We start from the raw sequence: 24,196 nt of genomic DNA on the forward strand, positions 1-24,196 counted from the left end.
AACAGGTACATGAATATATTGTAGGTGGAGCTATGAAGTAATCCAACCATTCTGAAAAGCACTTTTGAACTATGCCTAAATAGACCATAGACATCTACTCCAAGTATAAAAGATCCTTCTGTCTTAGCCTCTCCCTTTATATTTTCAAATATAAAGCTTTGAAGTTTAAAAAGCCAATACAAACTGTATAGCCTTTTATCTAGCAATATTGCTCTTAGGGCTATACCCCATAGATAACAAAGAAAGAGGAAAAGGACTTATCTGCACAAAAATATTCATAGTGGCTTTTGATGGGATGGTGACACAGAATTCGAAAGTGAGAAGATGTCCATCTATTGGGGAATGAATGAATAAATTATGATATATAAATATGATAGAATACTATTGTACTGTAAGAAATGATGAAGGGGATGCTTTCATTAAAAGGCTTGTACAAATATTAGTTTATAGAGGAAAATAAACAGAACCAAAAAAAACCCAAACAAACCCATACACAATAACATTATAAAATAATCAGCTCTTCAAAACCTAGTAACTCTGATCCACACAATAACCCACCACAACTCCAAACAACTCATGGTAAAAGACTTTGCAGAAGAATGTTTGTGGCAACCTTCTTTATAGTGGCCAGAAACTGGAAACTAAGTGGATGTCCATCAGTGGGAGAATGGCTGAATAAATTGTGGTATATAAATATTATGGAATATTATTGTTCTGTAAGAAATGACCAGCAAGGATGATTTCAGAAAGGCCTGGAGAGACTTACATGAACTGATGCTGAGTGAAATGAGCAGGACCAGGAGATCATTATATACTTCAATAACAATATTATATGATAATCAATTCTGATGGACGCGGCCCTCTTCAACAATGAGATGAACGAAATCAGTTCCAATAGAGCAGTGATGAATTGAACCAGCTACACCTAATGAAAGAATTCTGGGAGATGACTATGAACCACTACATAGAATTCCCAATCCCTCTATTTTTGTCCGCCTATAACATATATGTCAACATATTTAACATGTATGGGACTACCTGCTATCTGGGGAAGGGGGTGGAAAGAAGGAAGGGAAAAATTAGAACAAAAGGCTTTGCAATTGTCAATGCTGAAAAAATTATCCATGCATATATTTTGTAAGTAAAAAGCTATAATAATTAAAAAAAAAAAAAAAAAAAAAACTTTGGCAAAGACTGAGGGAATCAGAGTACAGATTGAAGTACATTTTTTTCCTTATTTTATGTTGTCCTGTCCCCCACTTTGGCTCATTAGAATTTTGATTTGCATGAATATGCATATTTGTAATAGATATTGTTTTTTCTTACCTTCTCATTGAGTGGGGAAGGGCGAAGGAGACCGGGAAAGATTGTGGACTTGAAAAAAATTTTGTTTAGGTCTTTGTGCTTAAAAAAAAAAAAAAAATCACAAAAACAGAAACAAAAAAAAATCGGCATTCCTAGAATGAAATATTATACAAATTAAATTATATATTTGCAATAAAATATTACTCAAGGAAAGTATTTTTGCTACTGTGAACTATTATTTTAAATGAATAAACCTAATAAAAGTAAAATCCAATAATACAAGTAGTTCTATAGGGGATGGATGTGTTCTGAGTCATCTGGAGCTAGTTGCAAAAATTCATTCACTTTGCCTTCAGCATGCAGTCAACCAGGTGTTGTCCCACAAAAATGTCGACATTTTCCAATTAATTTTAAATATAAAGCTTTGAAGTTTTTTTTTTTTTTTTCCCCAGTTTCTAACTTTGGATAATGCCAAGGATAAATTTATCCCCCTTAACTATTTTGTTGACAAATCACTTACTGACCAATACATACTCCATAATAATTGAACATTTTTTAGTTTAAATACAACTTAAAGCTGCCTGGGAAGGGAACTGAGTGTTTCCCACCACAATCTTTAAGCAAAGTTTAAATGACCATCTGCTGAGGATATTATAGAGGAAATTCTTCTTCCTCTTCCTCTTCCTTCTTCTTTTTCTTCCTTTTTTTTGCTGAGGTAATCGTGTTAAGTGTCTAAGACCAGATTTAAACTCAGGTCTTCCTGACTTCAGGGCTGGTTGCTCTATCCACTACACCAACTAGCTGCCCCAATAGAGGAAATTCTTGATCAGGTGCTGGTTAGAGTATATGACTTCAAGATCCTTTGATTTTGTACAATTTGTACATGCATCAATATTCCCCCCCCCAAAAAATGATTTCATAACCACTCTACTATATTGATTGTAATTCCTCGATACCCTCACTGATCTTAATTAGTGGTTTCATGAATATGGCCAGTATTTTGGTGAAGAGATTACTTGTGCTTAGCTAGGTTGATCTGTATATGAAAGTTCATCCTGGCACCCATATTCAGTGTTTCCCAGATTGCTGGGAACTGTTGCAGTTTATGCTACACTAGTATAGCTTTTAAGACTAGTGGAGGAATGATCTTGAATTCTCTACTTCTGGATATGGTGTCCTACTATAGGACAGGTTCATCCCTTAGCTCAATATTGAAATCTATATCACTCATCTAGCACTACTTAAATGCCCTGGAGACGTGGTTTACTAGTAGTTAGCCAAATACTTCAGTTCTTTTTTTAATCCATCAAAAGGATCTGAACCTCATAAAGAGATCCCCAAACTCTAGTTTGCATACATAAAACTCCACCTTTCTGTTAATTGATTCACCAGAGACTCTAAATCTTTCAGTGATTACATTATTTGAGGTGAGGTTGAAATTTTATACCCTTGCATTTCTTTATGTAAAAAAGTAGAGTTAGCTACTGCTGCACAAGCACCAAGTTCTGTAGTTGACCAACAATTTTATTTCACCTATACAAGATATATTACCAAACCCTATGATGTATTCAAGTGTTTGCAATATAAGGTCTAGCTTAGCTAATTTTATCACCAGAGGGTTAGCCATTCAGTGAACTTTAGCATAATCAATCAGTCAATAATCAGAAAATGCTTATTAAGTATTTTACTACACTAGACACAGTGCTAAATGGTAGGAATACAAAGAAAAAACAAAAAAATTCCCTGCCCTCAAGGGACTTACTTTCTCCTCGGGAAAGGCAACATTTAAATCAGCATAAGTAAGATAAGTACCGAGTAGATGAAAGATAACTTAAGAAGAGAAAACACAAGCTGCTGTGGAATGCAGCAAAGGTTTTATGGAGGAGGTAATGCTTAGGTAGAGTTTTAAAAGACGTCTGGGATTTTAAGAGTTCAAAGTTAGAAGGGATTGCATTTTAGGGGAACAGATGAATGGAGTTGGGAAATCTGGTGTATAAGAAGCAGCAAATAATCTAATGACTGGTTCATAGTGTGTGGAGAAGAATAATGTATTAAAGGACTGCAAAGACAGAAAGGGGCTAAGTTGTAAAGAAATGCCAAATAGAGGACTTGATGTTTGATATAGAGGCAGCACTAAGGCATTAGAATTTGATTAGAACTGTGACATAGTGAACTTTGGGAAAATCACTTTGGCAACAGTATGGATAATAGATTGGAGTGAAGAGAGATTTGAGCTAGAGCAATCAGCAAGCTATTGCAATTGTTCAAAAGAAAGAATATGAGGATCTGAATTTAGGATGGTGATTGTATAAATGGAGAGGAGGTAAATGCAAGAGATATAGAGAGATCACAAGTTTTGCAGTTGGTTTGGAGTAAATGAGAAGAGTCAAAAATGATCAAAGTGACAAACATATATTAAAAAAATTATGGTACCCTTCAAAATAATAAAGTTCAGAAGATAGGTGCCTTTGGGAGAGGGGAAGTAAATATTGCTTTGGACATTGAGTATAAAGATGCTCAACAAGCAATTGATGATGTGGAACTAGAGAAAGACTAGGCCTGGAAAAGTAAATCTGACAATCATATAAGTAAAAATGACAATTTAACTCACGGAAGCTAGTCAGATACCAAGTAGGGATTACAGATAGAAAACAAAAAGCTTAGAGAAATCTTAGGAAACATCCACATTTAATGGGCATGACATATATGAAGACCCAGGACTGGAAACTGAGGAGTGGCCCTAGATATAAGTTTTTCACAAGAACCTAGAAAGAAAATCTCCATGAGGAAGATATTGGTGTTCAACAGTGTCAAATGTTGCAGAGAGATAAAGAAGGAAAAGGTGAGAAGAGAACTAATAGATGTGGCATTGAAGAGATCATTGGTACCTTTAGAGGTAGCAGTGTTGGGTAAATGGTGAGTTCAGAAGCTAGGTTGCATAGGATCTAGAAGATAAAGTGAAGAAAGGAAATAGAAGCACAGAATATAAAAGATAGTTGGCTTTTTCAAGGAGTTAAGGGAGGGAGGAGAAATAAGAAATGATAGCTACTAAGTCCCAAAAGGGTTATGATATAGATTGGAGGAAAGAGTACCCACATTGATAAAATAATAGATCACTGAAATATTAAATATGTAGTATAGCATGTATTTAGTCCAGTATTATGTAATTATCTTACATAGTTTACTTTCTGATGTTTGCCATAGGTTTACCAATGGCCTTAAAACTATTTTTTCAGCTTAAGCATTAAAATTCATAGCAAGAAGAATACTGTTAATAAATACTGATTAATTTTTGGCCTGCTCTAGGAATCTAAAATCTTAAGAGTTGAAAAGAAGGAACCTCAAGAGAACATGCTATACAATTTCTGCCATTAGTCAGGCAAATCCTAATACCATAGGATTTTAGAACTCAAAAGAGATTTACCAATCAACAGTGATCACAAACTAAATGCCAAGCAACTTGTTAGGCATTGGAGACAGATACAAAAACAAAAGTAAAATTATTCTTGCTTTTAAGGGCCTTGCAACTTTTCATGGGAAACATGTCATATATAAATATATACAGAATATGGTTAGTATAAAGTAATTTCAGAGGGAGACAGGGTCATAAAAACTCTCATGTAGGAAATAGTGTTTAAATTGGGGAAATTAAGATTTTAAGATGAAATGAGGGAATTCATTCCAAAAATGCAAAGGATAGCATGGAAATGGGAGATAAAATTATGTGACTGAGGAATAATGAGGACAGTATGATTGAATTGTAGAGTACACAAAGGAGAATAACATATAGTAACCCTAAAAGTATAGGTAGAAAAGAAGCTGAGAAGAAAAATGCCTAACTGTAGAATAGACTTGATTCTGTAGACAATAAGAAATCTCTAGAATTTATTAAATAGAAGAGTGGAAACCCTCTACTTTGGGGGGATATCATTTTGTCATCTGTATGGAGAGTAGATTGGAGAAGGAAAAGATGATGTATAGCAGGCTAATAGACTATTGCAATAATGCAAACAAGAGGTGATGAGGAACTGAGAGTGATGGTTGAATAGAGAGAAGAACATAGGTGAGAAATGTTGTGGAGGTCAAACTGACAAGATTTAGCAACTGGTTGGATATGTAGAGTGAAAGAGGAAGGAAGTTCTGGACCTGTTGAAGCACAGTGAATTCAAGGATTGAATGGAGAAATGGAGAAGTTTGGTAGTAGAAAATAGTGACTTCTATTTTGGAAATGTTGGTTTGAGATGCCTCTAGAACATTCAATTTAAAATTTCCTATAGGAATTTAGCAATATGAGGTTGGTGCTGAAGGCTGGAGGGATGCGGGAGGAAAGGAAGAGAGAAAAGGAGAAAGGATAGAGAGAGAAGGGGGGGAGCCATTGTTGTAGGGAACATAACTGAACCCGTGAGATTTGATAAGGTCATAGAGAAAGCAAAGAGAGAAGGATCCTGACAGAACTTGGAGATACATCTAGTTAGGGGATAGGATATAAATGACAAAAGTAAAGAGACTGAGGACTGAGATTGGAGAAAGAATAGATAGCAGTGCTCAAGAGTATCAAAGAGTACAGAGGGTCAAGAAGGATTGAGAAAAGAGTATCAGATTTGGCAATAGAGAGATTTTTTTTTTTCAAAAAGTAATTTCAATAAATTGCAAGAGGCTGAGAGCTGAATTGTGAGAAAATTGAAGGAAGGAATCTAGACAATTTTTTCATAAAGATTTTGGATGTAAAGGGTAAGTAAGATAATAATTTGATGAGGTAGAGGCTACAATTTTTTTTTAAGGATTGGGAGACTTGGTTCCATTGTTGGCAGGAGGAGTAAATAGGAGAAATTGAAGATTAGATTGTGGGAAGTCTACTAGAGGAGATAGGAATGTAGGGATCTAAGAATACAAATAAATCAGGTCTTGGCAGGGAGTAGGGCCAGTTCTTCAGCTTCTTCTAGAATCGGTATCAAGGAAGAAAAAAATGAGGAATACATTAAAGGATTCTGAGATATCAATAAAGAAAGAAGAAAGATACTGCAAATGGTTTATTTTTTCCTTCTCCAAATATGGAGAATCTTAAAAATAACTGACTCCATCAATTTATTGAACAAGGAACGACTCCTAAAAAAGTAAAATGAGCTTTCCATGATTATATAAGAAAAAGGCAGCAGAGCAAATGTTCTATGTCAGGGCTTTTGCTACTATACTCTGGCTATTCCTGTTCAGTTAATGAAGCAGGTATAGGGGAGCCAAACCTTTTCTGATATACCTAGTCAAGTGATTTTTCCTTCCATTAAAAGTTATTTTTTCCATACCTCTCATGAATTGGTTACTTATATTAATTTGTGGTCATATCTTCTCTCCCCAATCTGACCAGGAGCTTCTTGAGGATAAACCATAGTTTTGAGATTCTCACAGCATTCACACAGAGATATGAAGTGGCTATGTTTTTTTGGTTTTCTGAAAAACATTGTTGTTGAATGACATGCCCATGATTATGTAGCTAATGATAGAATGTGACTACAAATATCTGTTCCCAGTTACTCATCTTCAGCACACATCCCTGCCCCCCATCCACCCAGAATAATAATGAAAGGATATTATAGACAAGAACCTCATAATAAATTGTGTGTATGTCCTCACACACAATGACATTAGATATGTCATCTTGTTGAAAAGAAGAGGAACCAGTTATTCAACAGTCTGTTGGTCAACATTAAGTACAATTCATGTTGGAAGATAAAGACAAGCTACCAAGTAGACACTCTAAATTATGCCTAATGGATAGTAGCAAGGGTAACAAAGTTTATCGTCAACTCCAATTAATTAGACAAAGTTCCAAAAACTCTGCTGTCTTTAAGACAGTAACTTTATTGAATTGAAAGCAATATAGCAGCAGTTTACATATTGGAAAGGTTAAAAAGGAAAGCATTTTCACATATTAATATTGCAGGAAAGGTAAGCTACCCTCCATAGTTAGTTGCAACTATTGCAGTATAATGTTAATAATTAGGTATTCATGCATTAAATGTGATTAATAACCCTAGGGTACCAAAGCAAAGGCCAGAAAGAGTTATACTTAATTTCAAGGCTTTTTTATTGTATGAATGGTTGACCAAGTATCACCCTCCTAGCAGCATCTGGAGCACTCGTTGGTGTTCTATAGGTGGCTGGTGTACTTGACCCCCTTTAAAAAAAACAAAAACCGTGTGTTCCATAAAAACACTACTTCCGCCCCAGTCCCATCTAAGAAGCTTCTGTTAAGGAAAAGAAATGCATGTTTTTGTCTAAAAATCTGTAAAAGCTAACAAATCCCCCAGGCAGCAGTCAACGGAGCAGAGCTTAGAGCAGGCACTTCAGCAAATTCATTTCTGATGAGAAGTGTTGGAAAATTCACTCCTGCTCTTTGCTAGGTTTCTTATCACTCGGAGGTGGTGTGAGGAGTCCATTGGGAGCAGACACTCTCTCATCAGCCAACATGGCTTGTTTTTCATAAGCTTTGTCCTAAAACAAGATCAAAGGAGAGAAATGACACTGGTTAAAAAAAAAAAAGCAGGTTTTTTACATATTTATTTATTAATTTCTGAAGAGAACACATCTAATATTTCTTAAACCCTACTACACTTTCAAAACTGTCCCTTATATTAAGGTATTTTAGCAAATCAACATTAATTTTGAGTAAAATAAATCTTAAATTCAGAAGTGATAATCTAGGGACAAGGATATTAAAAGGGGGAAACGATCAGTTTCATATTGCTATAATAAGGTATATCTCAAATCAAATTCAGGATTTTTTTACCAACTGATTTCTTAAAAATCTACCTTAGATGTATGAAAAAACTAACAAAAATATAAATTTATGAAATAAACTCACAAAAAAACAAAGTCATATAAAGTTTATCTAACACCTAGAAGTAGAATTTTCTTCAGTGATTTAAAAATATATAATTAAATGGGTGGGTGGGTGTCTTTCTGGGTTATTTATATGTAGTCTTGTCTGGGGTAAGGACTACATGGACTGGGTAAGGTCACTTCTAGAATGATGTTCTATTTTGTCATCATTAAATCAAGTCATAAGAAAATATAAATGTTAATACTGACCAGCAAATTTATGGTGTTCACATGAGTCTGAATGTTATGCATGTCTTCACTAGGAACACCCTTAAAATATTTGAGTCTGGCTCCACCTACTTCCTTTACAGCCATAGCAAATGGGACCATCCATTTCACACAATCCTCTACTTCTGGCCAATCAAATCCTGGAAAACAAAGTGAAAATTGCTTAAGCTAAAGCTTAAAATGTAGATATGTCAACTTTATACATGCTTCAAATTAAACTGAAATCCAACTTACCTGAAACTTTTTTCATTATCTCAGTGGAAGAGAAATGATATAAGGCAGATGCAGCTAGCACTCCATAAGTAAAATCAAAGCAGCCCATATCCAGGATGCAGACATCTAAAAGCTATAGGAGGATGGGGAAAACATGATATAGAACAAGTCCATCAATCAATACCTCCATAAAATTAAGATAGATGAGCTGTCACACAAAATGGGATAAGTTATAGTGCTGGTACTTACCTCAGCAACCTGAACAAAGATTTGCTGAGGATACTGTGGCATAAGCACTTCTTCATACAGGTCATTGAGATAAGCAACCTGCATATATACATTTAGCCAGGACACAAGTGTCATCGGACTTAAACGCCATTTAAGGGCCTAGAGTAAAATGAAGGAGAAGGCAAATTTAGAGATCAACAGCTAAGCCAAAAATAATGGAGCACCCTGCCATGCAGTGGTAGATTGTCATACAAATAATCAACCATTTTTGAGACTTAGAAGGTTATCACTTAATTTAAAGAGTATGATAATACAATTGAAGATGAATCAAATTCAAACAGGCAATTGCTTTCATCTTTGAAGAAATTCTAAATGAAGATTGAGCAGAAAATGTTTTATAAATCATTACTAACTTACCTTCATAATGATTAATTCCATGGTAAGAATTTCTTCCTCGGTACAAGCTCCATCGGTCACATAAGCAAACTGGTACAACTTTGGTGGATAGATTTCCTGAATGAAAAATAAATAAATAATGCCATCATGACCATCAAATCCAAACATAAATATTTTTATGTCATAATGTTTATCTAAACATGCTTTTGCTGAACCAGTTTTGACTGATGAAGATATAAAAACATAAACATTCTACTTTTGACTTAAGAATCTTGAGTTCTAGCACCTTTAAATGGTTAATCCATAGCAATATAGTCATGGAAAAATATAAGAAACCACTAGTAGTCAAAATGCCTGTGAAATCTGAAAGAAATTAATAAACTGTGCTTGCTGTCATATACTTTTAGAGCATTTTTTTTTTGGTCCCCTCAATGTTGTTAGCTTCACATTTAAAAGTTACCTAACTTTTAGCACAAGTTGCCAAGATTAAGGCTGTTTCTTCCATCTAAACCATATTCATAGTCCAAAAGTAAAGTACTTTCCATACCATAAAAATAAAACAGTCTGTTTTCTAAACATTCTAAACATGAACAGATTTCCTATCCTTACTGAAACTAACATGTAATACTAATATAAAAACTTGAACAAGTTTTACCTCAAGTTTGGCAGCTATAAATAATGAGGTAATCCCAATAAGCTGCAAAAGTGTTTTTGTAATATTTCGCTGTGTTGCCATATATCGATCAAAGAAGTCTTGTGCCAAGTAATACGTCTCCCTGTGAAGTTTATAGACTTCAGACACCTGAAAAAATATTTAATAAGTTTTAGTACATTTACCTGAAAGAATGTTTTTCATGGGCTTTCAATGTTTTGCTTTTAGGCAAAACAGCAAAAACAAAAGTGCTGACAAGTTTACTTTTCTCCATTCTAACTTATAAGTATACTTATATAGAGAACTTGAGTCTTACTTAATATGGTCCAACTCTTCCAAATGTAGGTTTACGTAGGTGTAATGTTTATGTATAATATATATTTAATACTTAAGAGAATTAAAAACTTGTTTTCAAGAGAAACTCTCTTAAGAATTCTCATAAATTATTATCAATCTTTATAAATTTAATTTTAAAAATGTTATATGACTTGGGCATCACATACCTTATAGCACTAGATGGTTGAAATAGCAAAAAAGTTTAATAAACATTAATATACAGTCATTTAAAGACAGGCGCAAAGTCAAGCTTCAAAGGCATCACAGTATGGCAGAAATATTAATGGACCAAGAGGAAGACCTTGATCCTAGTCCCAGCTCTATCATTAAGTGAATATGTCTTTATTCTCATTTGTAAAACAGGTAAAACTACCCAGCCTAATTGGTTGTTGTGAGAATCATAAGTTGTGAAGGTGCTTTGTAAATGACAAATTGCAATAAAAATGTAAGATATCACAAAAGCTAAAAAAAAAAAAACACTAAACACTGAATCTTTCTAGTAATAGGATATGCCAACATTAACATGTTAATGTTTGAAAATTTGTCTATGTTAGAATCTAAATTGTATGCGAGCAAAAGGTAGGCATATTTTTCAAGGGATAGGTAGAAAAGAATGATTGGAAGGGTAAGGAGACAGAAACTTAAGTAAACAAAATAAGTTTATGAAGATTCCTTAGCATACCAAAACCACTTCTAATGATTAGAGTTAACATCCCTCACTAGTATTCAAGTTCCACTTATATTTTGGAACAGAAGTAAAACCCAACTCTAAAAGTGAAACTCTTTTGTTGTTTCTAAGACAAATTTTCAGAAATCCTTTTCTAAGCCCCAAATTTGGTACTTGCCATTAATAGTGTAGGCACCCTTTACATACACAAAAGTCACAGTTGTAATAAGTATTAGGTTTCTTAGCTTATCTGACTTTTAAACTGTTACTCAGTTTAACCCAGAAATAGCAGAATTTGGTAACAGAGTTAAGAGTTACAGGAGGCATAATTTTAAAAAATAATTTATCAAAAGTAATACATGATGAAGAACCTCTCATAAAAGATTGGATATGCCAGATAAGATGGATTTACCTATAACAGTCACAAAATAGGGAACAACTTTACTTCATGTCTGATACTGATTTTAAACAATCAAAATGTTTGTTCCAGGGCCAAATTAGAAAAGAAAAACAGAATTACTTTGATTTCTATGTTTTGGAAATGAGAAAGGGAATGAATACTCCATGGATTAAAAAAAAAAACCAGAACACCAATTCAAAGAATTCTTTGTAAATGAGCATAATATGATCACGTACTTGTTTATACTATACTGTCACAGTTAATGAGAACAGTCAAACTCACCTCCATCATCCAATCCAGAAGGATGGATCGCATTCTTGGCTGGAGAGAAGGATGTCTCTCCATAAAGTTCTTATCCCTCAGATATACCTGTTCTTTGCTTAACATGATTTTCCAAACTTCATCTCTATTTGCCCAGCTATAAAAAAAAATGAAACACTTATTAAAGTGCCTAAAAATTAGAAGGAAAGCTATAGTGAAAAGCTACAGATATATAAATGGATATGGCAGTTTAACTACTCACCCCAATAAGGGTAAGGGTGTAGCTCTATGTTGTGAAAAGTTGTGGGTTGGCATATTAGAATTAGGTAAGGATGGCTCATCCCATCCTTTATCAGGTGTAAGAATCACTGACCATGGATTTCTGAGAAAAGCCTGTTGAAGAAAAACATTTTTTTAAGTGATGAATTACTCTAAATCACTCAGTATAAAGGATATAAATGATTCTTTAAATCAGATAATATTTATTAATAAAAAAGAAATATTTACACACTACAGAAAAATATTGGTGTCATTGTCTTAATTAAAACAGAACCTTGCATTTTGTGGGATAAAGACAAGTCTGGATTAGGGATTTTTAACTCTTTTGGCAATCAGGTAAAGAGTATAGACTACTCAGTGTTTTGTTTTTTAATACATAAAATACACAGGATTACAAAATAAATTAGTTATACTGAAATATACTTATCAAAATATTAAAAAAATAAATTCATGAATCCAATTAAATATATTCAAAGACAGCAGATTAAGAACCCTTTGTCTAAATAAATGAAATTCATATAACCTCAAGTATTCATTTTGGCTATTAACTTTGTCTCTTTATCTAGCAAGCCCCTCCTATTTAAAATTTAATTTTTAGAAACATTCTTCACACCCTTTTGTGGCATTTTATAAAAGATCTCTTGGCTTCTATTACCTCATTTACTTAGACTTTATCTAAAGTTACAGACCAATCTACAATCAAATTAACAAAAAGAGATCAAGTAAATATATTCTACAACAAAATATTTGCTTTCAGCTGGCTGTGCGTACTAAAAAGTATAAAAATAAGATTTCCCAAACCAAACTGCTCTGGTAACTTTTGCGGTAGCAAATCTGAAATGAAATCCATCAGTTGCTGCACCTTTCAGATTCATGATAGAAGGAACTAGGCAACCTTTTCACATAGCTCCCTTAAATTGAAATTTTACTTTCTGTATCTGCTCTATCTTCATATGGTACTAAAAAGTACAAGAATACAACTTTAAAAAAATTTAACTCCCTTGAAAGAGAATCAAAATGCTTGACACATTTAAAAAATTTTTATACATTTTAAGAAAAACAAACAGTAACTCTAGGATTGTGAGAACTAAAATTTATGCCATCTATAAAAACCATAAAAACAGAAAATCAAAACATTTAAGACCACCTTTGCACACCAAATGTATCCCAAATGTTATAGTGGTCTCAGTTGAAGTTTTGGAATATTTGATTTCTATTCAAATAGGAATGTTTTGACAAAGTTTGAGTTACATTAAGACTTATTTTAAGTTACCATATTTAATTTCTGGCTTTATAAACAATTTTAGACTCAATTTTAGGAACTCCTTATCCTCTTTTTTTTTTTTTTTTAAAGCAATGCAGCCATCTTGCCGAAAATGTCAGCCAACTATGCCTCTATGGAAAACCCGCAGAAAAGTCTGAATTTATTTGCATTTCCACTATTTTAATAAGGAGGGAGCCTATTAAGTTTTAATACAAAAGACTGAAAAAATTGTAAATGAATGTAATCTAGCTTCTGGCTCAAAAGTAGTGTTGATTAGGCAATAATACGTAGTTCCTTATTTAATACATTTTACATACTATGTATCATTCAGAGGTTACTTATGCATTTTTCAAGCTGCAAAAAAGTATCTCAGTTGAAAATAAGTCTTCTCCCTGCCTCCTCTAAAAATATAAGACTACTCTTCACCCAAGGCAGAAAGAGCTCTAGATATGCAAGATTTCCCCCTCAGAGTTCATGGGATAATTTGTGGGAGAAAGGGAGCTCCTACTAATTAGTCTATAACATGCTACTGATACCATCTCTATAATTCAACATGTTAAGAGTGCTTTAAGTTAATTTTACTCTTTCTATCAGTGGGCCAGGAATTTTGTTATGAGGGCACAATCAGTGTCATCTTCTCTGACTATGTGATTGGCAAAGCTAAGAATAGGTTTTTGTAGATAAGTTGCCAAACATCTTAAAACTACAAGTCAGAGAATAGTTACAAGAGAGCTAACAATTGATAAGTTTTTTCCCAGAAGACACATCTTAGAAAAGAAATAGGTAAATCAGAACAACATTCTACTATTATGTTGAGTGTACCTTGAAGATGTACCTAGCTTTCAAAAACTAGCCCAAAGTAAAGAGAGTTATAGAGAAGAATGGTATAAACTAAAAGCTCAAGTTAATATAACAATGAAATAGAATGTTAGGGCTACAAATTTCCTGAAGCAACATGGTGGATATACTATATTTGTCTTAGAATTCCACAAAATTGCTACTAATATTTAGTAGGAGACTTGAAGATAAATATTATCCTAGGACTAAATATGGTGTTGATGAAGTAGTTATTCAAAACAACTTTACTAATGATTTTTAAAGACAGTTTTCAGAAAACTGTCCATTGTTCTATTACATATGCACTTACTTCAGCAGATCAATGATTATTACATGTTTGACTGAATGACTTTATCCACAAACCAACCAAACGATTTCTATTTCCAAATTTTGCCTTTACAAATTAACATTCCCCAAGTAAACTGATAAACTCAGATATCAATATGTTTAAAAAATAAATAGGAAACTGTTCTGAGTATGTAGAAAATTTCAAGAAACCCTTAAAAATATCCATGAATGGAAATTAATAAGTAAATTCTATAATTGGAAAGTGTTATACAGAGGTAAACTATTATCATATTCTATTAATATATCAGAGACCAAGAGATCTGCTTGGTCTATTCCTCATTTAAGAACTGGAAACATTTTTAAGTATTTACATTTTAAAAATAAGCTTAATTAGCTCAGTATCCATTGTTGCTGTTCTCCCTAAGCAATGAAGTTGCGCATAGTAGATACTATGATTAGGTACTATGGTACTAAGATTTGTGAGAGAAGAAAAAATAAATTTATTTTCTAATCAAAGTATATCTAATGCCATATTTTACATTTTTAAATAGGATTATAATACTTCCCATAACCCTCATTATTGGGTTTGATTAAAAGATAGGCTTAGAGAGTATGAGAAGACATGAGAAAAAAGGAATAACTATTGCCTTTACTAAACTAAAAAAATTTTTTTCCTATATAAGAGGAAGTCACCAATCTCACTCTTCAATGTTCAGTGAATCCTGCTTATGAAAGACTGAATGTGTCTTTTATATTCAACTATGACTACCATTTCAAACAATGTTGCCCATCTGCTGTGAAGCACTTTACTCTTTAAGGTTCCAGCTGCTACCTCTGTTTATATATGTCTCATTGTTCATTATCCTATGAAATGATGTACTACCCAACCCCAAATTAGTCATTAGCATTTAACTCAGAATAAATAAAATATTCCTGCTTTTGTTTTTTATATGATGTTATAAGATATGACAGGGGGTAGGGTGGGGAGAATGAGAGATATTTTCTCTAAATCCAAACCATGACTATGATTTCCAGTCATTTCTGGAGGTAAAGATAGCATGGACTCTTTTCATAATGAGCATCAGCTATCACAATGTATAATTTTAGTGGCTTATCTTTAAGGGAAAGATAAGACAAATAGATTAGTCCACTGAAATTCTATAATGGAACGTACATTAATATTCGATATCTTCAATAGGTATATAAGTGAACTTATACCTGTTAAGGTCAGTTCAAATCCCAGCTGGTAGGGACACTTATTTAAATGTTAAATACATATAAAAATCACAGGCCAGAGACAGTGAGGCAGTCATCAAGATACAAATCAAGGCATTTTATTTAATGTTACCACGTGCTCTGTGCAGAAGGAATTCAAGAATTTCCAAGAATTTCAGAGGTATAAAAGGACTTTCCAAATAGAATGAGATCTTCATTTAGAAGCTTATTCTTTCAGAAACCATCATTAATCCACTTAACTTGAGCTATTTGTTCTTCTTCAGAAGTTCACTAAGACATTTGGATCACATAAGAGCGCCTACACTGGAATAAGAATCTAGAGAGCTTGGCTTTAAGTCTGCCTGCCAGTAATTAGCTTTGTTACTCTATAGGCAAATCATTTTACCTCTCTAGGACTCAGTTTCCTTCCCAGTAAAAGGAAATGCTTAAAACAGATATTTGCAAGGATTTTTTCCAGGTATTATAGGACATCTAAAATCTAAGGGGAAGAGTGAGCAGTCTCAATTTAAGAGCTGGGAATACATAATTAGGCAAGGATTACATTTAATTCCACTGAGCGAGGAAGAATAAAAGAATATAGTAGAAGCATGATTATAGTAGCATGGAGAGAGTAAACTGGAGAGTTAAAAAATCATCTTTATCAATACTGGAAAATAACAATGATCATACTTGTAGATTATGAATCTTACCGGTATCCTGACTGCAGTTCTTCCAATTGTTTCTCTTTTGGCCAAAACTTCATCTGGGTCCAGCAAAAACTATATCCAAAAAACACATTCAAACAAGAGAGAGAATCTTAAACACAAAAACTGTGAGCATAAAGTTTGACCCAAAAAACTGTCTTTTCTAATCCAATCTTTTCCCCACAATACTAAGGATCCCTACAGTACTAGGATACTTGCAATCTATTTCAGGGAAGTAATTCCCCATATTTTACTTCTCTTGTACTCACCACAGCTACATCTGCCTTTCTTTTCCGGGATCGAGAGGATTCTGTTGAGCTGCTGCCACTTTGCTCATTTACCCTCTTCATGTTCTCTTCCTCTTTTCCATTCCCATCAGGGCTTCTTTCCCCCTTCCTTCCAGTACTGGGACTTTGATCATTCTTTCCGTCAAAGAGCTCACCAGCACTTGGATCTTGCCTGGCATCAGGATTGGGGTCTTCCCTGCCATCAGGTCTTGGATCTTCCCTGCCGTCAGGGGTTGGATTTTCCCTTGCATTTGGTCTTGGCTCATCCCTCCCATCAAAAAGTTCATGGAGACTTGGATCTTGCTCCCCACAGATAAGCTCATGAAAATTTGGATCTTCTTCCTCACAGATGAGATCAATAGGATTTGGGTCTTCTTCCTCACAAATAAAGTCATCCTCATCAGGGTGTGGGATTTCCTCCTCACAAATAAGATCATCAGGGTTTGGGCCTTGCTCCTCACAAATAAGATCATCTGAGTTTGGGTCTTCTTCCTCACAAATAAGTTCATCTGCGTTGGGATATTCTTCGTCACAGATAAGCTCCTCAGGACTGGCATCTTCCTCGTCAATGGCATCTTCTTCATCACACATAAGCTCATCAAGGATGGGATCTTCCTCTTCACAGATCAGCTCATCGGCATGGGGATCTTCTTCCTCACAGACAAGCTCATCTAAGCTCGAACCTTCCTCCTCACAGACAAGCTCATCTAAGCTCGAACCTTCCTCTTCACAAACAAGTTCGTTGGGGTTTGGATCTTCCTCTTCATAGATAACTTCATCAAAGCTTGGATCATCGCCATAAACAAGCTCATCAATACTTGGATCTTCTTCCCCGTCAAAGAGCTCATCAGGGCTTGGCTCATGCGTACCGTTCATAAGCACATCGGGACTCCGCTCCTGTGTACCATTCATAAGCTCATCATGGCTTGGCTCTTCCTTTCCATTCACAAGTTCACCGGAGTTTGGTTCTTCCTTCTCATCAACATGATCTTCCTTCCCATCCTGGGCAAATTCCTCCTTCTCGTGGCATTCCTCAGAACCACTGCAAAAAATAAAACCAATGGGGATTATTGGGAGGAGCTTTGCCCCTCAACCAACTTCTCTCTTTCCCTGCCACAGAGATACTCACCTTTCTCTGGACATTGTGGCAGAGCAAGGGCTAAGACCTCAGTTCTAGAGGGACAGAAAGAGGAAAGATTAAAAGGACTAAGTCTTTGCCGAATTGTAGCGATCTATCCTGCGGCCATCTAATTCCCAAGAGGCCACCTCCCACCTAGTCCTTCCACCTTCTCTCCCAGGGCAGTGGCAGGGAAAGCCTTCCAAGCCTGGGGGGAGGCGGGGAGAAGGAATGGCAATTTGGAAAGAGAGAGGGGCTACGCATTCTCAACCCCAATCTCCAAGAGATAACCTACCCACCCATTGCAATGAGACTTTCTAACCTCCCGCTCAGCCCTCTGAGAACAGCGGTCCACGCGGTACGCTAATCTTTCAAACTCAAGTGCAACCAGGACTACCAGACTTGCTTCTGTGGGTTTATGTGCAAAGTTAGGGAACTGGGGTGGTATGGGGCAAAGTCCCTCCACCCTGTCCCCTCTTGGCACATCTCCACACAAACCATCAGGCACGAGAAAAAAAAGCAACCTAGTGGTAGTAGCTGCGGTGCGGCGGTGGAGGCGGCGGCGGCGGTTCATACGGATAATTCTGGGGTCCGCACTATCCCGATTCCCCTGCTCTCGAATCTCACTCACCTACTCAACCTCCCCCTTACCTCCGCCGTTGCACTGGCAGGCGGCCACACACCGGGAATCCAGGTGGCAGAAGCAATGACCGAGCAAGGCAGGAGTCTTGCCAGGGGTAGCCTTGCCAACCTGCCGGATGACAGGCGGCTAGTACCGCGGACCTGGGTCAAGTCTGCTAGCGAGCTGACCGTGCACTCCTCTGCCTCTACCTCCCTAGCCCATCTGAGCCTATCTCCCGCCTGCTCACTGCCCGCTCTGGGGCTGGCTGGCTCCAGCTTGCTGGCTGGCTGGCTGGGCTGGCCTGCCCGCCCTCAGGGGCGGCGTTTGCGGCTCCCACTCCCCGCCCTCCTTCACCGATCTCCCGCCTCCACATGCAGCTCCTCCCGCCAAGCCACACCGTGCGGAGTGTGGCCCTTGCCGGCTCCGCCGACTGGTCTTGACCGGTGGCGGCTGAAGGACGCAGAGCTCCATCTCTGGCACCAGCCGCTGTCATTGCGCTGGAAGGATGAGGATGCGAGGACCCGGCTGCAAGGACCCGGCTGCGAGGACCCGGCTGCAAGATAGGCTGCAGGGTCTTGGCTGCAGGGACTTGGCCGCAGGGATTTGGCTGACTCCGCACTGTGAAGACTTGGCTGCTGGCACTTGGCTGTTATCAGAACTCCGTGGTGGAACTCCGTAGCTGTGGCGCCGGGATACCCACCACACCACCTCCCTCCTCCTCCCGCCCTCTTTTGGGAACCCCAGGTGCATCCTTACCCGCAGCGGGCGGCGGCTGGTGGCAGAAGCGGCAGCGGGCACAGGCGGTGGAGGCTGTGGCAGAGGAGCTGGAGGAGGCGGTGGGGGTGGCGGTGGAGGCAGAGGTTGAGGAGGTGGAGGTGGTGGCGGCGGCAGAGGCGGCGGGGGCTGCTGGTGAATGCCCGCAGGCGGCAGCTGGCGATCGGGGTTGGCCGAGGGAGGCAGGGTGAAGAGGAGGAGAGGCAAAGGCCGGAGGCGAAGAAGTAGGAGGCCGAAGGAGGCGAAGCTCGGAGCTCCTGGGCAGCTCTGGTGGGATGTGCAGGGCGCAGCTACCTTCCTTTATACCCTGACTGCCCGCGCCCCCCTCCAGCGGGACATTAAAAAAATATCTAAGGCGCGCAGTGGCCCCCCCACCCCACCCCCTCATTTCTCCCCCTCCTCTCCTTACTTCCCCACCCCCACTCCCTACCCTCCTCCCCCTACCCCCACCCCAGGTCTGGCCAGTCCCGGCCTCAGTGCTTGGGCCGGACCAGGGCCAGCTCTCTCTGCCTGGGCGTCGAACTCTGGAGGTAGGGGGCACGGGGCCAGCAGCTCCGGATGGGAGGCTGCACCGCCCCCCCACCCCCTTCAACGTGCAGGGAGCATGCGCATTAAAGTGCAGCTGCCTAAGTGGGGGGGGGGGCCTCCTGGAGCTCTGGGAGAGGCGAAGGGAGGGGGGGGTGCTTGCAACTCTAGGGCCCGGGGAAGGGAGGCGGGGCTGGCCCAAGCACTGAGCTGAAGGAGCTGCAAAAAAACAGCGTGGTCGGCTCCAAATCCGTGTAAACAAGGGAGCGATTGTATAGCCGTTTTGGAGGGGGGGGAATGAGTATGGGGCCCCCAGACTTCAGTCTTGGTTCCAGCCTCAGAATTGGGGAACGGTATGGGATGAACTTAGAAAGTGGAGTGGAAGGGAGGCGTTACTGTTCTCTGGTGCCGTCGCGGTCGTAGTTGAGCTTGGTGTCTTTCTCCACGGTGTGTGGCGGGAGGGAGTCTTAGCCTCTTTTCTTGAGTTTTGAGACCGTGCCGCTAGTCCCACCTCTCCCACTTCTCCCCTTTTTGGGGATATATCTAACGCAGGATAACACCAAACTTACCTGGCTCTGCAGAAACTTGTGTGATTTTCCATTCTTCTGCCTCTCATTCATGCGCAACCACTGATTCCAAGTCTTGGGACACCTTTCCAACCCAGGTCGAGCTTTCTAGCTCTTGAGACCTCTTCGCACTTACGGGCTGTTGCAGCCATTCTGGCCCCTGGTTTTATGCACCTTAGTACTTAGCTGTACATGGGTCTTGCATTGATATCAGACATGACTGTGAATTGGGGTTCTTCCAAAGGAACCTTCCAAAAGACTGTAAACTGAAATATGATGTTCCTGGGCCCCTCAACAAAATGCCACAGCCATATTTTCTGAACCAAAATTGGGAGTGGGGGAAAGTTTTATCTGACAAAGAATGTTTCTTTGGGAAAGCATCCTTGGTTGAAATATACTTTCTTTTCTTAAAATGAAACTCTGAAAAATACAGAGTTTAGAATCTCTACTCCCAAACCCAACTCTAGGAGGTGTAGTAGATACTTGATTATATTTGTGGGATGAATGAGTGAATGAATAAAGACATAGCTGTTTCGTGGGAAGAGAATGGATTTGGAGTCAGAGGTCCTGTATTCATTATCAAGCTCTGCTGCTTACCGCTAGTGTGACTTTTGGCAAATTAGTTTCTTTATCTATCGATCACAGGTTGGACTCTCCATAGATGAAGATCTAACTGACATTTAGTGCTTCTTCAAATGAATAAGGATGACAGGATGTTATGAATAAATGGATAATGATAGAGGGCTTCTGCCAATTAATGAATAAAGATGATGGTCTCCATGGTGCCTGGTGTGAGAGGGATTGCAAACTGATTACTAGGCTCCAGGTGTGCTTGGGGAAAGAGAGGCAGGGAGAAACCTGAGTAAGTTGATCATGCAGTTTAATTGTACTGAGTTAAAGGAATAGGCTTTTAACCCAAATCTTTCTCTTATTGACTCTGATTTGTGAGGCAACTCCCTTAATCTCTTTGGGTCTCAGTTCCCATTCTGTAAAATGAAAATTAAATGGAATTAGATTAGACCTGCCAACAAAAAACACCTTCCAACTCAACAGTCAGTGATTTTTTTTAAGTTCATGAGGCAAAATTTAATTAAACAAACATTTATTTATTTATTTTTGAGTACTCACCATATACAAATCTCTACTAGGGAAATCCAAGATAAAATATGTCCACTGGCCTCAAAAAGCTTACAGTTTAGTGCTCATTTAGGAAAACTAAATCTTCCTTAATCCCTTGGTTTTCTGTTTTCCTGATCCTTTCCTAGACCATTTTTACTGAAGTTTAGGGAATAACAAAATAGGGATTTGGAGGGAATGATACTGGTTTAGATTAGAGGAACAAGATTAGACACAAACATGGGAAATGGGAGAAGACAAGCGCCAAATTTGAAGAGAGCCATGCACATTTCATCATCTGGGGTAGGGACCTTTCTGCCTTTGGAGGGGGATCTCCCTGGGAAAGAGACAGCCTTCTCAGAGCACACTACACCTAATCCTCCCTTACAGATATACAAATTATAGTTCCTCTTGGGAGATATGGACATAATGAGGCAAGGCAAGCATTTTGAGGGTTTGTTTTCTCTCTGATAGTCCGTGAAGTTTGGGCAGCTGTGTGCACAACTGGACTTTGCTGTCACTGAGGCAGCCTCTGTCTGTTTGCAGTTGGTATTGATTACACTCCAAGGAAGTGAGCTCTCCTTTATCCTTGGAGCTCAGTTTTCAGTTTAGGGATTATCTGGACCCAGGGCTTTGCCTTCCTGCCAGACATTTGGATGTTTCTAGGCTCCCTTGTTAGTATCTCAACTCCTGTTTGTCAAAGAATGAATTGACCATTTGTTAACTGGTTTTGAGGAGTAGGGATAGTAGCAAAGCAGAGTGAAATTGTTGTCTGAGTCAGAACTGGGTAACCTGTATCACAGTTTGCTGTGAGTTCAACCAGAGACAACTTCTGAAGATTACCTGTCCATTCCAATTACATCTCTTCTACCTTTCAAAACTAAGTCCAAGTGATTGGACTGATGAAACCAGTCTTGAAAGTTTCAGAACTATCCCTTAGGCAAAAATATGAAGTAATGGAAATCATCTTTAGCATCTGTACTTGGAACCACCTACCACAGACTTGAATTCTTGTACCCCTCCCAAATCTGAGGGTAGACCTCACTTTATCTTTCTTCTCTTCTTCTTCCTTAAAATCAACATACTTTTGTCTTCTGCCTTGAAGGACCTTGTTTTCCATTCATTGTCCAGCTTTTTATTCTCATCTGATTCTTTGAAAAGTTGTGTTCTCTTCTGATTCTAGAATAGTAGAATTTTAAAATGTTGGACTAGGCAGAAAGAGTACTCATTTTCTGAGGAGGAAACAGAATTCCACAGAGATGGAATGATTTGCCCCAAAAGTCAACTTTTCTCCACCAAAAACTTTGCTTTGTAAGTAAGATTCATCTTCCTATGACTCTTTCCTCTAGGCATTTTATATTAAATGGAACTGATATATTTTAAATATTTATAATTATACTATTAATATTATAAACATATATATAAACCAATATATTTTATACCAAACTAAACTTGACGTTGTTTCTTTTGTACTTTCATTTTCAGAGTTAAGTTCAATTATTTTTAGATTTTTGATATTTTAGTGTATATAGCCCTTTCACTTAACAAATGTCTCAAAGCTTTGATTGAAAGAAGTGAATCTCTATAGAGGGGAGCTTTTATATAATACTATGTACAACCATTCAGCCTAGAAGATCTTTGGAGAAGCAGGGTGACTCTCTCATTTTCCTATTTGATTCTATGAGATGTAACTATTAACAAGGAGGCTAATTTTTGAATCAACTCATATGAACTTTATATATCCAAAGAGTGTTGCCTCTGATCCTGTGAGCCTTTCTTCCATCTGTCCCCTTCAATCAATCAACAAATATTTATTGATGGCTATTCCTGTGGTTCTAAATGTCAAAATGCTATCCATTCTTCAAAACCCAGAATATATCCTACCTCTTATGTGAAGCTTTGCCAACCTACAGGCATCTGCCCTTTTCTGAATTCCTATAGCACTTGCTGTGTACCATGTAGAGAGGATTACAGATTCTCAAAAGTTAAACCAGGGGTTCATAACTGGGTACATGAATTTGTCTTTTATACATACATATATACATACACAATTTATTCCAATAGAATTGGTTTATATTATAATCCTATGTATTTTAAGTATTTAAAATATTTAAAAACATTATCATGAGATGGGATCTATATACTTTATCAGATTGCCAAAAGGTACTATGACACACAAAAAAAAGATTAACGAACCCGAAGTTTAAAGAGATCTCAAAGACTATTGAAGCAGTAGTCAAATAAGAATTACCTCTAAAATAGAGTCAGCAAGAAGTCAGGCCTTTGCTTGAAAGACCTTTGCAGAGAGAGAAGGCACTCCTTCCTTTGCCCTCCCTTCCTCCCTGTACCCAGCAGCCCATTCCACTTTGGGATAGCTCTCATTGTTGGAAAGTTTTTCCTTACATCAAACCTAAATCTGCTTCTCTGTTAACTTCCAGTCATTCTTCCTAAGTCTGCACTTTGGTGCCAGGCAGAACAAGCCTAATCCCCTCTACCACATGACAGCCCTTCAAATACTTGAAGGTGGCTATCATATTCCCCCTTAGTCCCCCTTCTGTCCTCTAAATTCAGCATCAGCAGTTCCTTCAATAGATCCTCACATGACAAGATCTCATGGCCCTTCACAACCCTGTCATCCACTAGACATTCATCATATTTGGTCTTGTACTTAGATTTATTCATATATCATTGTACTTTATGATTACAAAGCACTTTCTATAGGTTATCTCATTTGATCCTCACAGCAACCTTGGGAGATAGGTGCTATTATATAGTCTCCTTATTTTGTAGATAAGGAAACTAAGGTTGAGAAAAATTGAGTGACTTGCCCTTGGTAGCAAAGCTACTAAGTATCTAAGATTCCCTATTATAAGGTAAGCTCCTTGAAATAAAAAATATATTCACCTTTCTTTCTTCAAAGATGCTTCATATAATAAAGCACCAGTCTTATAGAGTCTTCAAACTCCGAATTCAAAGCTTTTTGAAGATGTACAAGTCACTTGATCTCTCTCAGCCTCTTGTATCCTCATCTAGAAAATGG

The 24,196-nt window shown here is 37.7% G+C and overlaps 1 protein-coding gene across 2 annotated transcripts; it reads right to left on the reverse strand.

The window, feature by feature from the left end:
* Positions 1-7,136: 7,136 nt before the first annotated feature.
* Positions 7,137-19,021, reverse strand: CCNE1 (cyclin E1). 2 transcript variants are annotated; one of them, XM_074293270.1, is made up of 12 exons: positions 18,932-19,021; positions 17,566-17,609; positions 16,419-17,478; positions 16,156-16,224; positions 11,825-11,955; positions 11,584-11,719; positions 9,902-10,048; positions 9,268-9,363; positions 8,872-9,009; positions 8,644-8,755; positions 8,392-8,549; positions 7,137-7,794 (listed from the first exon to the last, which is right to left on the reverse strand). In XM_074293270.1, exons 2-12 carry the CDS (start codon positions 17,577-17,579, stop codon positions 7,684-7,686), a joined length of 2,172 nt encoding a protein of 723 aa, XP_074149371.1. In that variant the 5' UTR covers positions 17,580-17,609; positions 18,932-19,021; the 3' UTR covers positions 7,137-7,683. The 2 variants fall into 2 exon arrangements, with proteins under 2 accessions (XP_074149371.1, XP_074149372.1); XM_074293271.1 differs by lacking the exon at positions 18,932-19,021 and adding an exon at positions 18,205-18,432.
* Between the last annotated feature and the right edge of the window lie 5,175 nt (positions 19,022-24,196).

The sequence above is a fragment of the Sminthopsis crassicaudata genome, chromosome 2, assembly GCF_048593235.1.
Source record: "Sminthopsis crassicaudata isolate SCR6 chromosome 2, ASM4859323v1, whole genome shotgun sequence".
Classification (NCBI taxonomy): Eukaryota; Metazoa; Chordata; class Mammalia; order Dasyuromorphia; family Dasyuridae; genus Sminthopsis; species Sminthopsis crassicaudata.

What these genes read in the sequence shown, in the direction of transcription:
- CCNE1 (XM_074293270.1), bottom strand. An exon ending in TGGAATTAATCATTATGAAG is followed by an intron (nt 9,010 to 9,267) that starts GTAAGTTAGTAA and finishes ATTTTACTCTAG; the next exon opens with GCCCTTAAATGGCGTTTAAG. An exon ending in GATAATGAAAAAAGTTTCAG is followed by an intron (nt 8,550 to 8,643) that starts GTAAGTTGGATT and finishes TTTGTTTTCCAG; the next exon opens with GATTTGATTGGCCAGAAGTA.